Genomic DNA, 15,776 nt, shown 5'->3' on the forward strand with positions numbered 1-15,776 from the left:
TAGTTTGTATCAGTACCGTTATATGGGGAGTGAGCGGGGTTATATTCCATTTTCACACTGTCGGTAGAAGTTTTTATAAGATTTAAATTCAGCAAATCTGGTTGCTGTAGCTTAGGTGGTTTAGGAGATATGTACTTATATTAAACTTGTTAGAGGACGGGGCCACGCCCATTTCAGGGGGGTAAAGTTTGTTTCGTCGAAAAAAGACCTTTTTTCGTGAATTAAAAAAAAAATATTATTGCTGTAGGTTTATTTTACTTATTATTTTATGAAAGTACAACATTTAAAGGATACTTAAAAAAGTTTTATCGAAAAATAGCGAGGAATGACGGATTTATAGGCGATCTCTGCAAGCACCTCGAAAAAAAGTTTTTGTGTGTTGACCAGCCTACAGCATCAGTGGATCATCTGAAACCAAAAAATCAAAATATTTTCTTTAGTTTATTAGTTTATCGTTCAATTGACGTCGAGTTTTTTTTTTTTAATTTTTCAATTTTTGGTACCATTTTCAAGCCAAAATGACGATTTTAGACGAAAAAATCGACTTATTTGTTATTGTAAAATTCTTAGAAATTAAAATTTTTGGAAAAACTCGACGCCATTCTAGAGCTATATATATGTAGAATATTTGTATAAAATTTTAAAACGATCGATGCAGTAGGTTTTTCTGTAGGCTGGTCACCGACTTTAAAAATGACATATTTGGATGTTCGATTCAAAGTTTTGTACACTCAGCGCAGGCAGCTGGAAGGCGCGCAAACCTAAGTTAGACGTACCGTCTCCGAATGACCTAAAACTTTAACACAATATTCTTGAGATGTTGATGGTTCAGATAAAAAAAAAATTAAAAAAAAATGGAAAAAAAAGTTGTCAAACCTTACCCCCCTTAAAAAAAAAATTCCACAAGTGCCCCTTGCTACCGTGATCCTATCTACCAAATTATAGCTTTATATCTTAATTTAGTGCTTAGTTATGGCACTTTATAATAGGTTGTCAAAAAAGTCTTGCGGTATTTTTATTGAATTTTTTTTTATTGAAATTGACTCATGCCCAGCTCTTGACCGATGCTACGGCTGCTACTATGCCGGTCTCTTTCAACCAATTCAGTGATTTTCTCGCAATTTTTGACGACAGACCTTCCGGAGCGTGGCGCATCTTCGACCATCTCTACACCAGAACGAAAACGTTGAAACCATCATTGTGCGGTGGAAATGGAAACTGTATCGGGTCCATAAATTGCACAAATTTTATTGGCGGCTTGAGATGCATTTTTGCCTTTATCGTAGTAGCACTGTAAAATATGCCGTCTTTTCTCTTTATTTTGCTCCATGTTTGCGACGCTATAACTCACGAACGACTCAAAAGAAACGACAATCAGTCAAACACGTGTTAGCGCGTGATGAGCTTTCCAAAAAGACCGATGCGACGAATAAAACTAGAACTACGCGCTTTCAGCGCCAACTAGCGAAAATACCGCAAGACTTTTTTGACAACCTATTATATGTATAACCCTATATCCATCTCGATTAGTTTTAGGTGATACGTACAACCGTTTGTGTGTTTTGTTAAATCTATTTCTATGACTTTTTGTAAGAGTGTAGTTAAGTAAATCTTTTGTTCCAAAAATAATTTAATTCGACTTGACAGAACGAAGAAACATTTTTAGAGACCCTTAAACCTAAGTTTGTATTATAACACTTAGTCTTATTGACAATTTCTTATAACGTCTATTCTTTTTTGTGCTTAGTTCTGCTTTCTCTCCAGCAATCAGATAGGAAAATGCATATGTCACTTCCAACTACTTAAAAACCTTTGGCTTATCCTCGATATAAATCTTTAATGGAGGCCAAACATTGAAAAAAAAGTAAGGAAGGCGGTTGCGGTTTACTGCTCTATAGCAGCTATTGGAAAGATTTAGGACTCTCACTAAGGGTGATGTTCTGTCTCCAAGGTGCTTTGCTGCTAAGGCCACTGTAAGACTCAGAAAAGGATTCATGGGTTTATGAAGAGGTTGTAAAATGTACATTCTGAAATTCTCTTCTTCTTCGCTGTATTTTGTAAGCTGCTGAAGAGCTTGCAAGAGAGATAAACTTTTTCTCAACTGCACTGGATTGAGAACGAACTAGATCTCCATTGTTCTCTTGCATTCTTCCGCTAGACTCGCGCGAACGTTGTTCAACAAACCAGATCCTGTGCTACTATAAGATCTTTCTGAAGTAGAGTAGAACGCCGGAGATCTATTGAACTACTTGCTCATAGTAAGGCCACAACTTGCTGCAATTCTAGGAGTATCTGGTTAATACATACTTATCTTAGAGTCATTCATACGGTAAGACAAAAGGTTTCATTGGACGAAAATTGTCACAGTTTTGTGGCGAAAGTTGAGGTGGTAGTAAAGCCACTTTCTTCTCCATTGTGGAAGTTTTGCAGAAAATAGCCGAAATTAATATTAGCCACGTTAATAAATTTGTTACAAGCTGAAAGCGCTTTGTCCATTTAAGAGGGTTTTTTAATCAATATCCATGACGCAGCTAGCTCTGTATGGAAGTCTTGCCTTCGCCCTCATATCCATGGTGATGTAGAAATAAAGTGGCCACCAAATAAATTGAAATAATTTCTTGGAGACCCTAAACATTATCTTTTTGCTCACCAGCCAACTGAATCGCTTCATGCGTAGAATAATTTGTAATGCAGATAAGCTTAACTTTTGACAAAATATAAATTTTTAAGCCGAAGTTTACAAATTCTGGTTAATCGGTTGCATGGGAGCTATGTGACGTAGTTGCCCGATCTTGCCGATTCCGACAAATGATCTACAGAAAATCAAAACGCAACTGTATTAAATTCAATTGGGATATCTCAAAAACTGAATAAATTTCTTCTCATATTGTAATCCCTAAAAGGCTCCTTTTAAAAATCGCTGGCTTGAAACCGGTTTAGACTCATAGTCTCTTAGATAAAGTTGTTTACATTGATCCGTAGAACAATTGAAACCGCCTTTAGACTTATAATTTCTTTGGCAAAGTTGTTCACATTGATCCATAGAACATTTTCTGCATACGCGATAAGGTACACATCACATTTATAACGCGACTCACAGTTTAAATCGTCTTTTGTAAAGGACATTGTTCGCAATCGGATTTGCTTGATTTTTGTGTGTATCTTGTGCGCTTTGTTCCTCAGTACTTGTTCTCTTCCTGTTTATTACTACACATTTTTGGTGAATTTCATCTGTCTACAAATGTCACTTTCCGCAAAAGTCCTCTTCTTATATACAAATCACCCGTCAACGCGTTAGCTATTCACACGCTTTTTACCGTTTCGCCTTTTCGCAGCTCATTTATTTTTTATTTCCACTCTTACCACTGACTGCCAGCGCTTCCTGTACCACTATTTTACTTTTCTTTTAATCTGTGGCCTTTTTAACATTGCGCACATTCAAAAGCGCAAAAAACAAGGTCACACACATTCACATACAATCACACTTAATCGCACGTATACAGCTCGCATGTGCGTGGCACTTGCCCTCAATTTCAGCATTCATGCATTTTTCTTATACGCCAGCAATGCACAATACAATTGCGCACATAACTGGGGCGTTATGCAGTCCATGCTTTCGGCCGTCACTCATACGCCCTGTCGTGCCAACATGCACTAAGTGTGTATGTGTGCCGTGTAGCGAACAGCTGTCAACGTCGTTACAACGGCAGTAGCAACAGCAAACAACGGCGCTGGCGGTAGCAATTGCGACAGCAATAAAAATGGCTGTTGCACAACAACCGCACAACAACAATAACTACAACAGCAGCAGGCAACCAGCCATATGAAATATGGCGCAGCAAAAACCGTTATTCGACAAGCACTATTCAGCTTGTGCTTGCATTGCCAGGGTAGATTTGCACTGAGTAATGTTCTGTACAAACAGATGTCATCGAAATAGAAATGAAAATTTATGGAATTTATGATTTTGTTATGTCCGCACAAATTATTTGTGGAATTAAAATTTTAAATTAATTTTTATATTGCTGTTGCAGTTTAGTTTCTTATTGCACGTACTATAAAATTAAAATGGTTTTGGTTTTATGTCTACTGTTCATATGGTAACATTTATTGTTCAAGATCTTTGTGACTGTTTCTAAATTTTCTTCAAATGTTTCTTGTTTGTTTTTTGTTATGATTGTATTACTTAAACAACTACTGCTGTTAAAAATCATAAGACTTTATAATTTTAATTTCGCAAGAAAATTCATTCGACGATGATCAGTGCTATCTCTGCCGAATGTCACATCAAAATAATCATTAGTATACGCTTGACTTTCTGAAGTACATAAAGTACATTCGGCGATTCTTACGATGAGTGAAATTATTCAACAAAGAAGTTCCATTAAATTTCGTGTGATGACAGTGTTTTGTTTGGTAAAAATTATTCAAAGAGGATCGAGAACTCGTTGAAAACGAACTATGTCCAGGACGGCCATTAACACCAACTAATGATCAACACGTCAATAAGATAAAAAAAATAATACTTGGAAATCGGCGACTAGCTGTCAGAGATCTTATTGGTATCGTTGGAAAATCGACAAAATTTAAATTTTCAACCAATATCGCGGCGCAACCATCTGAGCGTCTGATTTAGCGTGTGACTTCGGGCTATTCAGCAAACTTAAATGATGAAACGGAATTACTTTGACTTACTTTCACGATTGTGAAAAATCCTTAGTACTTTTTTGCTCAGAGGTAGTTTTAAAAATAGTTTAAAGCGTTTTTTATCGTCTATCCGTTTTGAATTTATACTTACGACCTTGAAATAGACGATCAGTCGATTGGAAAAAAACTGATCTTTAAATAAAAGTAAAAGTGAACGTAGAACAATGTAATTTAACCAGAATAGTCAGGCGCTGCCACAGCAGGTAAATATAAAGGGCGATCCATTTCGAAGTTTCCTATGGTTTTGAAGAAAAAACACAAAAGCTTCAAATTTCATGGGAAATGTTTGTTATCATTCGAAAGAACATTCTTTGGCATTTAATTTTTGAAAATTATCTTTTTCAAATATTGGGCGCGACTACGTCTCAGATGGTGACAACGTCTCAGATGGTATATCCGTTAAATCAAATTTTCGATGATTTGTTCAAGCATTTCGATTGGAAATTAGGGTATGACACGCGTGATGTTTTGCTTCAAAGCTTGAATCGAAGGGGCATTATTCGCATAGTCTTTAGTGTTTGCATATCACCACGGAAACAGTCTAACGGTGCAATATCACACGATCTTGATGGCTAATCGACCAGCCCAAAACGTGAAATTATTTGCTCGCCGAAGTTTTCTCTCAATAAGTCAATTGATTGACACGATGTGTTGGAAATGGTGCCATCTTGTTGAAAGCAAATGTTGTCAAGATCACGAGCTTAAATTTCAAGTATCAAACAGTCGGTTATCATGGCGCGATAACGGTCGCCATTGACGATTACGTTCTCACCGACATAATCGGCGCACAAGCCACACAAATCCGTTGTTTTTTCTAAATTAAATGGCAGTTCTTGGATCTCATCTTCTTGTTTGTTTACATACCTATTGATTCAGAAATGGTCCTCATCGCTGAACAAAATTTGGCTCGAAAACGTCGTATCTTCTTGCAGCCTTTCATGAGCCCATAGAGCGAAGCGTTGTCGCGTGGGGAGGTGGAGCGGCTTCAGTGCTTCCACATGCTGTATTTTATATGCTTTCGATGTAAAATGCGCCAATTCGTTCCATATGTCAGTCCGAGTTGCTGCGAACGGCGTCGAATCAACTCTCCACGGTCTTCGGGGATGGAAATGGGTTATATTATTTCGACAAACCAACCAATGTAACATAAAAAAAATTGCTATATAGTTACAGTGTTCAGAAGATCAATCATAATTTGAGTTGAGTCCCAAATTCCTTTCGAGCGGACCGCTTAGATCTAGTTATGCCATATAAATTGTTCAATCTGTGTGTTATCTTTCTAATCCAATGATGTATATTATACACGATACATACATATATTATTCTATGTTTCCGAATATTCTTGAGTAATGTCAAAAGATCATGAAATCAGTTCAGATATCTTCCTAGCCCTAGTATATGCTAAATAAGTAGTGATTGTCATCCTTTTGACTTTCTATCTGACCTTAAAGCATATGACTCGGTCTATATATGGAAGATTTTAATCAAATATTATTTAAATAATTAAAAAAAAAAAAAATTATAAAAATCTTAAAAAATATTTAGTTTAGCTGAAGGCATTTTGTTGTAATTCCCAGTTCTGCTTGTTGCTATCGTAAAATTCGCAATTGAGCACTCTCTTCGTTCACCTCTAATGACGTGTGTTTCAATAAGAGCGCTAGAAAAGGTGAATAAATAATTCCATTAATACCCCAAACCGTTTTTGTTTTACTTAAAAAAAAACTTATTGAAAAACCCGATCTCAAAGTTGAGGCCACAGACTCCGAATTTCGGTAGTAAATTTTAATAATTTCGACTCGTTGTTGGATCATATATCTTCCAACAATAAAATTGCAAACCTTACTGAAAAGAAGCGTGAAAAAAGCAGGAAGAACTACATATGGCTCAGTTGCTGGCCCTATCGATCTACTTTTGAATAGCCCTATACGACTTACGTCACTTTTGTTATTGTGCGACTCGTTAATAACCCGAAAATTTGGAAGAATTTGATTGACTTTTGCTCAGGGCGCGCACACAAGTAATGACCGACTTGCACCACTTTTCAGTGGCATATACATACATACATATTTTCATTATTATTTTTTCTTTTCTATTCTATTCTATTCTATGGAAAACCCATTCAAGTAAAATATGAAAAAGGATTATACTGTTGGTAGCATTTGGAAAATGATTTCAAAAATTCCGAATTGCATTTCAATTAAATTTCAGCAAAGGGAAAGAAGCGATGAAAGCGCAGATATGCATAGATATATACATTTATATATATGTATGTGTGTGTATTTGTGCCTCAAATTATGATTGGACTTACTTTCACTTTCGCTCCAATTCGAGTTCGCTTTTTGCGCTTTTACACCTTGCACCTTCGTTTCCGCTTTGAAATTGGCGCTGAAAAGTCGCTATTCAGCGCTGGTAATGCTGTGTATTTGAGCTATGCACGCGCATTGATGCCATTAGTCTTTTGCAGGCAGGCGTTTCGGCATGAACTCAGCACACATAGCCACCGGCTGCATTCGATTTCTTTGGCCTGGCGCGCTTTGTGCTCACCACCTACGCCATAGAAATTTCGCCACCTTTGAGGCGCTTTGGCACAGCAAAACTTTCGTAATTTTCACAACGTGCAGCACATTTCCTGCGTTCCTTAGTTGCCGCGGAAAAAAGGCGAAGTAATAAAATTGAATCCTTTCTACACATGCTGAGCAGTTTCTCGTTTCGTTTTTGTTTTTTTTTTTTTTGGTTTTTTGCCTTGCGTTCGGTTCTTCTTCCGCTGGCATCTCGGTGGCCATTACTCACACGCAAATTTAGTCAAAAGTCACAAAGCCAGCGCATAGTCACGTTTGTCGTCTCCATCTGTGCTTTCAATTCGCACTTTCGTCTAAGGTATGGCCTCTGCTCCTCAGCGACCCTTCGCACATTTTCTCTTGCTAGCGCGCTCTCGATATTTCCTTTCGAATGGCATGCTGCAGCGCTTACCGAAATTTTCAATGCCTCCGGTGGTGCGTTTATTTCCGCTGCCATCACCTTTTTTCCGATTGCCGCTTTCGCACTTTTCATCATGCTCATTCATTTTCAGGCGTTTTTCTTTCGCTTTCGGCATTCAATTTTACTTTGCTGTGCTCTTTTTGCTTTCTTTTGTGAGCATGATTTATGCTTTGTGCTTGCGAGAGTACGAGTACGCTTATTCACGTACTTAATACCTATGCCCGCTTTGCTGTTCATATCCTTATTATATGCGTACGAGGGTGCGTCTAATAGTAGCGCTGCTAATGAGAAGTTCCATGTCAGATTGTAGATAGTAATGTTTTATGAACTTAGTGCCAATAGACCTTTCGAAACTGGATTATTGTTAGTTCTAGTTCAACATCCTTTGATTTTTCGCTACCTTTTTGACCTGAGAAACCGACTCTAAAAGAATTTATTTAACAGCGATCACGTACTTTGACCTTTAGAAAAACATAACCTTTAAATATCAATCTGTATCCTTTAGCAGGTGACTTGGAATTATTTCCAACTAAAAGCTGCCACATTGCAGCACTTCCTACACCATCTACTCAAGAATCCTGTTAATTGTCTACGCACCCTAGCATCAGTCAATGGCAGCGCTTGCATTTCATTTCGCTGGTTCTACACACTTTCGACTTTGATGGTCTTTGGGGAGTTTGACATCCATTCAGTTGCATTCACATTTCCGTTAACTCGGAATGATATTTTAGCTGATTGTGGCGCTGATGGATTTCCGAAGCGTATGCGTAAAATGTTTGCAAATTTATCTGATTGAATTTTGGCTGATTGAACCGTATGAGCTCAAGCATATGCGCCGATGCGTTGTGAACTTGGTGTGCATGTCTCTTTGTGGACTCGAGAGAGATGAGTTTGAACTACCAATGGGAAATATTTGATAGTATTTAAGTAGTTGACTTTTTCTTACTTGTCAATAGTGTTTTTTTTATTTAAATTAATTTACTTAATTGGAGAAATTTATTTTAATAACTATTTCCGTTTCCTTTTTTACTTTCAGGTAATGATCTGACTCCGTTGAAATGTTCTACCATAATGACAGGACGAGAGATGTATTTGTATATACGAGTATAAAATCAAAACGGTGTATTTAAACCTTTTAATAAAAAAATCTATACTGGAACTAGAACTTATGCCGACCGATGATTTGCTGGTCGAAAAATTCAGGCGGCCCAGTTACAAGCATACAGTAGATCCTGGCTTTTATCAAAACCGTCTCAGATTTCACAAATAATATTGATTTTTTATGCTTGCTTCAAGACGAGCGAAAATAACAAAGATTTGGTGGTTATGGTTGCTTAGAGCCTACATGAGCGTATTAGTAAGAATTCTTAACCTTTTGTAATCCAGACACCAGAGACTCCAGGAACTTTAAACACGTTTTTCCAGAAACGCTATTTTCAGAACCGCTGAGAAATGTTTCATGGAAACTGATGGACTGAATAATGATATAAATATCCTACAGCCCAATATTTCTGAATGTAACAAAACTCAAATCTGATGAACTAAATTTTGGAGTACTTTTTCCACTAAATCAAGGCGTATGTCATGAATAGCACGTTAAATATTGACTTCTAAAGCTTGAAAAGAATCTGGTTTATTGCTAAAGACCAATGACTTCAAATAACCGCACAAGAAGTAGTCTAATACATAGTGTTAAATCGCAACTTCTTTGGGGCCATTCAATGTCACAATGGAATCTTGAAATAATCGAATCTCCAAAATTTTCTCCGAATAATTCGGTTATTGTACGTACTGTGTGAAACAGATGTTGTCAAGATCAAGCTCCTTCAAATGCGGCTATAAATAGTTGGTTATCATAGATCTATGCGGCTATCCATTGATAGTAACGATGTCATCAACGAAAGAAGTACGAACCGATGAGACCACCATACAAAAACCACACCAAACTATCAATTTAGATGAATGTAATGGCTGTTCATGAGTAATTTGTGGATTTTATTTTATTTGCACCAGAATCGACAGTTTTGTTAATTTTCCGCGCCATTCAGGTGAAAGTGAGCCTTTTCGGAGAAGATGATTTTCTTAAAAAGTCGTTATCATTTTCAAGTTGTGCCAAGGCAAAATCAACAAATTCTCGACCCTTATGGTAGTCCAATGCCTTCATTTCTTGAATAAGAACAATTTTATATGGATGAAGGGCCAAATCCTTATTCAGAAACCGCCAGGTTGTGGTTTGAGGCAGTCCCAATTCTTGAGAATCTCTGAAGAAATATTTTTGATCGAATCACCATAGCAAATAGTTGCCACACAAACTGAACGATCGGAATCAAGTGCTTGTATGGGAAACTTTTTCAATTCTGCCTGGGTTATGGTCCCGTGTTAACGGTGCAATATCCGAGAAATTATTCAGATCTAATCACTATAGTTCTTATAATGAATATACCGGTATGAAGTGAGTGTTAAGATCCAATTGTGTGTTTAGGGAACATTTGTTGTGTACAAGCCCTGATCTGTCAGATATGGAATATTTTACAGTCATTGAATAAAAAACATCATATTTGTTCATTGTGTGGAAAATGTCTAATTTTGTACCGAAAAGTGATGATTTGCAGAAAGCATTAATTTTTTTGTTTGCATTCGAAGAAAAGCTCTGCAGAGTCGCATCGAATGCTTGTCAAGGCATAAGGTGATCATGGTCTATCAGAAACAATATGTAAAACACGGGTTTAACGGTTCAAAGGTAATGATTTCGAAGTGAGAAATGAAGAACATCGAAGACCACCAAAAAATTTTGAAGACTTCGAACTGCAAGCAATATAGGAGGTAGATGATACTTTGAGTCAAAAGCAAATGGTAGTCATGTTAAATGTTGCACAACAAACAATCTTAGACCGTTTGAAAGCTATGGGAAAGATCCAAAAGTGTTGAAAATGGGTGCCACATGAATTGAATGAAAAACAAATGGAAAACCCGAAAAAACTCTTGTGAAATTTTGCTTCAACGACACCGGCTGAATCAGTTTTGCATCGAATTGTCACTGGCGATGAAAAATGGATTTGTTTTAAGAATCCTAGATGGAGAAAATCATGGGTTAATCCTGGGCAACCTTTCCACATGGACCGCAAGAACAGATCGATTCGGTAAGAAGGCAATGCTCTGTGTTTGATGGGATCAGAAGGATGCGGTATATCATGAGCTTCTAAAACTTGGTGAAGCTGTTAATACTAAGCGCCGCAGACAACAAATGATCAATTTGAACCATGCATTTATCGAAAAACATCCAGAATGACCCAGAAGACACGGCAGAGTAATTAGTTATACGATAATACACCTGCGCAGAAAGCAAAATCGGATCAGGATACAATCAAAGTACTTGGCTGGGTGCTGCTACCCCACACGCCGTATTCACCAGACTTGACGCCAACAGATTACCATTTGTTTGCAACGATGGCGCAGGCATTCCTAGGCGGAAGTCGAAAATTTGGTGTCTGATTGGGTTGCTTCAAAAGGCGAACACTTCTATTGGAATGGTATTCACAAATCGCACGAAAACTGGTAAAATTTTTACCATTATGGCTCGCGTGCTTACATATTTATTTGAAATTTATATGTGTTAAGTACATGTGGGTAGTTCAGAACCCATTCCGATCATGAAATCGGAATTTCCGCATGCCCACAAAATATAAGCGGACTTATTACATTTACGAGCATCCTGCCACATGTCGCAATCGCTGGAATCTTTTGCGGTCATCGTCAACGCCGAATGATGTTCATCAACTTGTAAGCAGCTTTTGTAGCGGATTTTGGCAAACACACACACATTCGCGAGCATACCGAAAACACATGCCAATAAATTATGCTTACACACATATAAGCATTATGCTTATGTTTAAGCACTGCACAACCGCGCGCTTGAGAGCTGAATTTTAATCCTTTTCCATCAATTAAAGCTTTAAAGCGTGATTTCTGGACTTAACAGTGTTTGTGGTTGCCGTTAGCGCGCCCATTAAATATGTGTGCGTATGTCCCGCTGTCCACTGGGGAAAATGTCCTTAATCAGCATCAGCAAGTAGCGAAGATATGCAGCGCACGCACATCCGACCGAAGCGCGGCCCTTATGTCGCCGCTGTCAAATGCACTTCTCGCGCGCTCGCCTCCTCCAGCTGCACCCGGGGGCTTAAAATATATGTACATATGTATGTGTGGGTTGCGCGCTCCTGAGGCGTGCGCGTTTATGGCTCTTATCTGTTGGTATGTTTGTCCGTCGCGTTCGCGTTCGCGGTTTTGTGTGTGTGTGCAAGCCCGCGCGCCCGCTCATATCAGTTGTGCTCCCGCGCGTTTTGGGGCGCATTATTTGTGCGCAATTAAACTGCTGAATTATTTGTATGCACAGCAGCATAGCAACAACAACAGGGCGCTGAGCGGAAAAAGCGGCGCGGCCTGCCGTTTGCGTGGCGGTTGCCAGCCGCCCACACACTGTCGTGCTCATTTGCCGCATTTGATTTTGTTCCACTTTTGCGACAACGATCTTTGCTTTGCATTCGCTGCCGCTCTGTTCGTGCTGTTGTTGTTCGCTTGTTTTGCTTGTGCGCGCTACATGTGTCCCAGCGGTGCTGTTGTGTGCTCGCGCGAGCGTGTGTAAGCTTTGGCTTTGCTCCTTTTACACTTTGACCCAGTAAAGTTTTTTAACCCATATTATCCCAGCGCTCCATTTAAGGTGCACTTCTTTTTTGTTTCAGATTACGCAAATTTTATTCTGTGTTGGTAGAGGCTATAATTTATTTGGGTTCTTGACGTATGTCATTATCACCTAAAACTTGTTGAAAGTGATTATTGTTTTCGGTTATCTCTCAGGAATTATTTAAACTCTGTGAATTTCAGCCATCATGAATTCCAGGAGAGGGTAAGTAAAAACTTTTTTTATACTTATAATTAATTTTACCGTTTTCGTTTTTTTTTTTAAGTTTTAACTAGTCTATTAGTTAACATCATGAATTTGACGAAAATTTGCTTTTATGTGTTCATTTTACTAAGTTTTGTGTACCGCCCCATTTGAGGTGCGCTGGGAATAGGAGGCACCGTGGTTTTTGCTACGGGCCCTTGTACTCCCAGCTTCAGTAAACTATATTTAGAACTATTTTACCGTATTTTTATATGTTTTGTTATTTACAGGTTGAACGTTCACGAAATTATATCGGCATTAGAAGATGATCATAATATACTGTCTGCAGATATATTTATCACACCACCTGAAAACAATGACTTCAGCGATGAAGACAGCGGAAGCGAAGAAGCGGGAGAAATAGGTAATCTTACGCGTCGGCAACTACTAGCAGAAGCTGAGGTGCGATGCCAGCTACCATCAGCAGATGGGGTCCTGGAAACCGTAGATGGAATTCCATTTATAAATCAGGATGAACAGGAACAACAGCCGTCCGCGTCTCAGTCAAATGAACCACCTGCAAAAAAATCTAAGACTATTGTCACGAGGAAGTGGAGACAAAAAGATATAGCTGCAAACCCTGAAAGGGAGTCGATGCAACCTGATTTCGTTTTAGATAAGGATAATCCATTAGATTTTTTTGAGATGTTTTTTGACGAAGAAGTTTTCGAGCTCCTGCGGTCTAGCACGGAACAAAATGCAATTGCAAAAGGACATGTCAATTTTCGAGTCACTGTTGAAGAAATTAAAAACTTTATCGGTATTTTGCTTTTGTCAGGCTACAATAGCGCTTCACGCTATAGATTATACTGGGATCAAAGTATTGACACTCATCATCCAGGAGTTGCATCATGCATGACTCGTAATCGTTTTGAAGAGCTTTTACGTTTTTTTCATGCATGCGATAACAACCGCCTACCTTCTGACGATAAGTTTGCAAAAGTAAGGCCACTGTGGAATCTTATGAATGAGAGATGGCTAAAGTTTTATCCCGGAGACAAACATTTGTCTATCGATGAGTCTATGGTACCTTATTTTGGAAAACATGGCGCAAAACAACATATTCACGGTAAACCAATACGTTTTGGCTATAAGATTTGGTCACTGTGTACACGATTGGGTTATCTTATTTATGGAGAACCTTACCAAGGAGCTAAAACTGGTAACACCAATCCAAATCTAGGCGTTGGAGGCTCTGTAGTGACAAATTTGATTTCGAAACTGCCAAGTGATAACCACTACAGTTTCTATATTGATAATTTTTTCACTTCTTTACGTTTACTAGACGAAGTAAGTCAGATGGGTCATGTTATCACTGGTACATTACGTGCTAATAGAACAGAAGGTGCCCCGCTAAAAGACATCAAGGAGATGAAAAAGACATCACGGGGTTCGCACCACCAAATTACGGATTTATCATCCAACATAACTTTAGTGCGCTACAACGACAACAACATCGTAACTATTGCCTCAACGGAAAGCGGTGTTCATCCGATTGGTAAGGTGAAGAGATGGTGCGGCAATAAAAGAGTAGACGTAGATCAACCGCATTGCTATCTATTATATAACAAATATATGGGCGGAGTCGATCGACTCGACCAAAATGTTGGAAAATATAGAATTTCAATAAGACTGAAGAGATGGTATTGGCAAATGATAATGTTCCCCATAAATGCCTGTGCTAATAATGCTTTTCAGTTATACCGAGTTTCACCAGCAGGCCAAGCTAAAGACGCTCATGATTTCTTGTCTTTTACAAGATACATTGTGCAGACTTATTTGATACTTGGCAAACCTTCTACATCCATAGCAAAACGCATTGGAGGCAAGACACCGTTAACTACGAAAAGTAAGCTGCCAGATTCGGTAAGGCTGGATGGGAAGGAACACTATATCATTAGAAACGAAACTCAAATTCGATGCCGCGAATGTCACAAGAATACGAAATTCAAATGCAGTAAATGTGGAGTTGGCCTCCATCAACATTGTTCTCAAGCTTTTCATACCATAAAGTAATTTTTTTTCTCTCATATCAACTTTGATTTTTAGCTTACGTTTATAATTGATCTTATATATTGTGATTTATCATAATTTTTGTGTACTTATTCTTTATTTACTAATAAAAACCATTCAAAATAATAACCGACTTCGCATACAAAACCCGAAGGCATATTTTCCCAGCGCCCCATTTAAGGTGCGGTCCTGAATTTCAGCCAGTATAGAAAATATTTTTGATAAAAGCTTATTTTCATGTTATTTAGAGCCTACTCACTAGATAGACATAGAAAAAAAACATTTTTCTATGTAATATCACACCTTGGGATAATATGCACGAATTTTCAATATTTATAGGTTTTGAGCCCGTTTTTGTTGTTGTTTGTCAATTTATTTATTATTGTTTCGGCTTTTTCAGCGGAATTAAAGCTGCTTGCGCTAAATTGGGTTTTTGTGTATGATTTCATTTATCCCTCGAAGTACTTAAATATCCAGTGAGTTATAATAAATTCATGTCGCTGACTTTTTTTATTCAGAAATATCAAATCCATAGCAAATGCACGCGCTGTGAGCTTTGTAATAATGTGTGTGTGGCATGCGATGAATAACTGATTTCATTAAAATTTTGAATTTTTCATTGCAATTCAATATTTTGATCCGAATGCAATTTTTTTGTCAGAAAATGTAAAACTCACTTATCAGTTTTATGGAATTAAAACAATTTTCATTAAAATCATTTGAATTTTTCGCGGTAGGCAATGTTAAAGTGGAGTATGTATAAATATATATAAATATTAGGTTGTCAAATATCTCTCTTTTTGTCTTTTGAATTTCGCGGCTATGTATGTATAAAACGTTACAGAGCTCGTATCTGGCAATACTATACATCTTTGAAAGGTCTTGACATAACCTACAAAGCGACGCTATGCATGATTAGTGTGGATATTGCGTTCCACAGTTATAGAAGTGAAAACATGGAGTTCACTGACGCCGAAATTCGCGCTATTTTAAAGTTTTCCTTCATTAAAGGCAATTCCCCTAGAGAAACGTTCCGTGAGATTAATGGTGTTTTGGGGGTTGGTACTCTATCACTTCGAACTGCGGAGGAATGGTTTCGACGATTCAAAACTGGTGAAAACGACAACATAGATAA

At 37.9% G+C, this 15,776-nt stretch overlaps 2 protein-coding genes across 8 annotated transcripts in view; both read left to right on the forward strand.

Moving 5' to 3' along the window:
* LOC126752527 (disintegrin and metalloproteinase domain-containing protein 10) overlaps window positions 1-15,776 on the forward strand; it is a 364,893-nt gene that overhangs the window by 179,304 nt on the left and 169,813 nt on the right. The gene's annotated exons all lie outside the window — the stretch shown is intronic.
* On the forward strand, window positions 12,373-14,950 carry LOC126752580 (piggyBac transposable element-derived protein 3-like). Of its 2 annotated transcripts, XR_007666008.1 has the most exons (3): window positions 12,373-12,589; window positions 12,859-14,822; window positions 14,890-14,950. XR_007666008.1 is itself a non-coding variant. In XM_050463494.1 (2 exons), the coding sequence occupies exons 1-2, from the start codon at window positions 12,573-12,575 to the stop codon at window positions 14,642-14,644; spliced, it is 1,803 nt and encodes a 600-aa protein (XP_050319451.1). In that variant the 5' UTR covers window positions 12,373-12,572; the 3' UTR covers window positions 14,645-14,946. The 2 variants fall into 2 exon arrangements, 1 of the variants encoding a protein (XP_050319451.1); XM_050463494.1 differs by having other exon boundaries at window positions 12,859-14,946.

The sequence above is a fragment of the Bactrocera neohumeralis genome, chromosome 3, assembly GCF_024586455.1.
Source record: "Bactrocera neohumeralis isolate Rockhampton chromosome 3, APGP_CSIRO_Bneo_wtdbg2-racon-allhic-juicebox.fasta_v2, whole genome shotgun sequence".
Taxonomy (NCBI): domain Eukaryota; kingdom Metazoa; phylum Arthropoda; class Insecta; order Diptera; family Tephritidae; genus Bactrocera; species Bactrocera neohumeralis.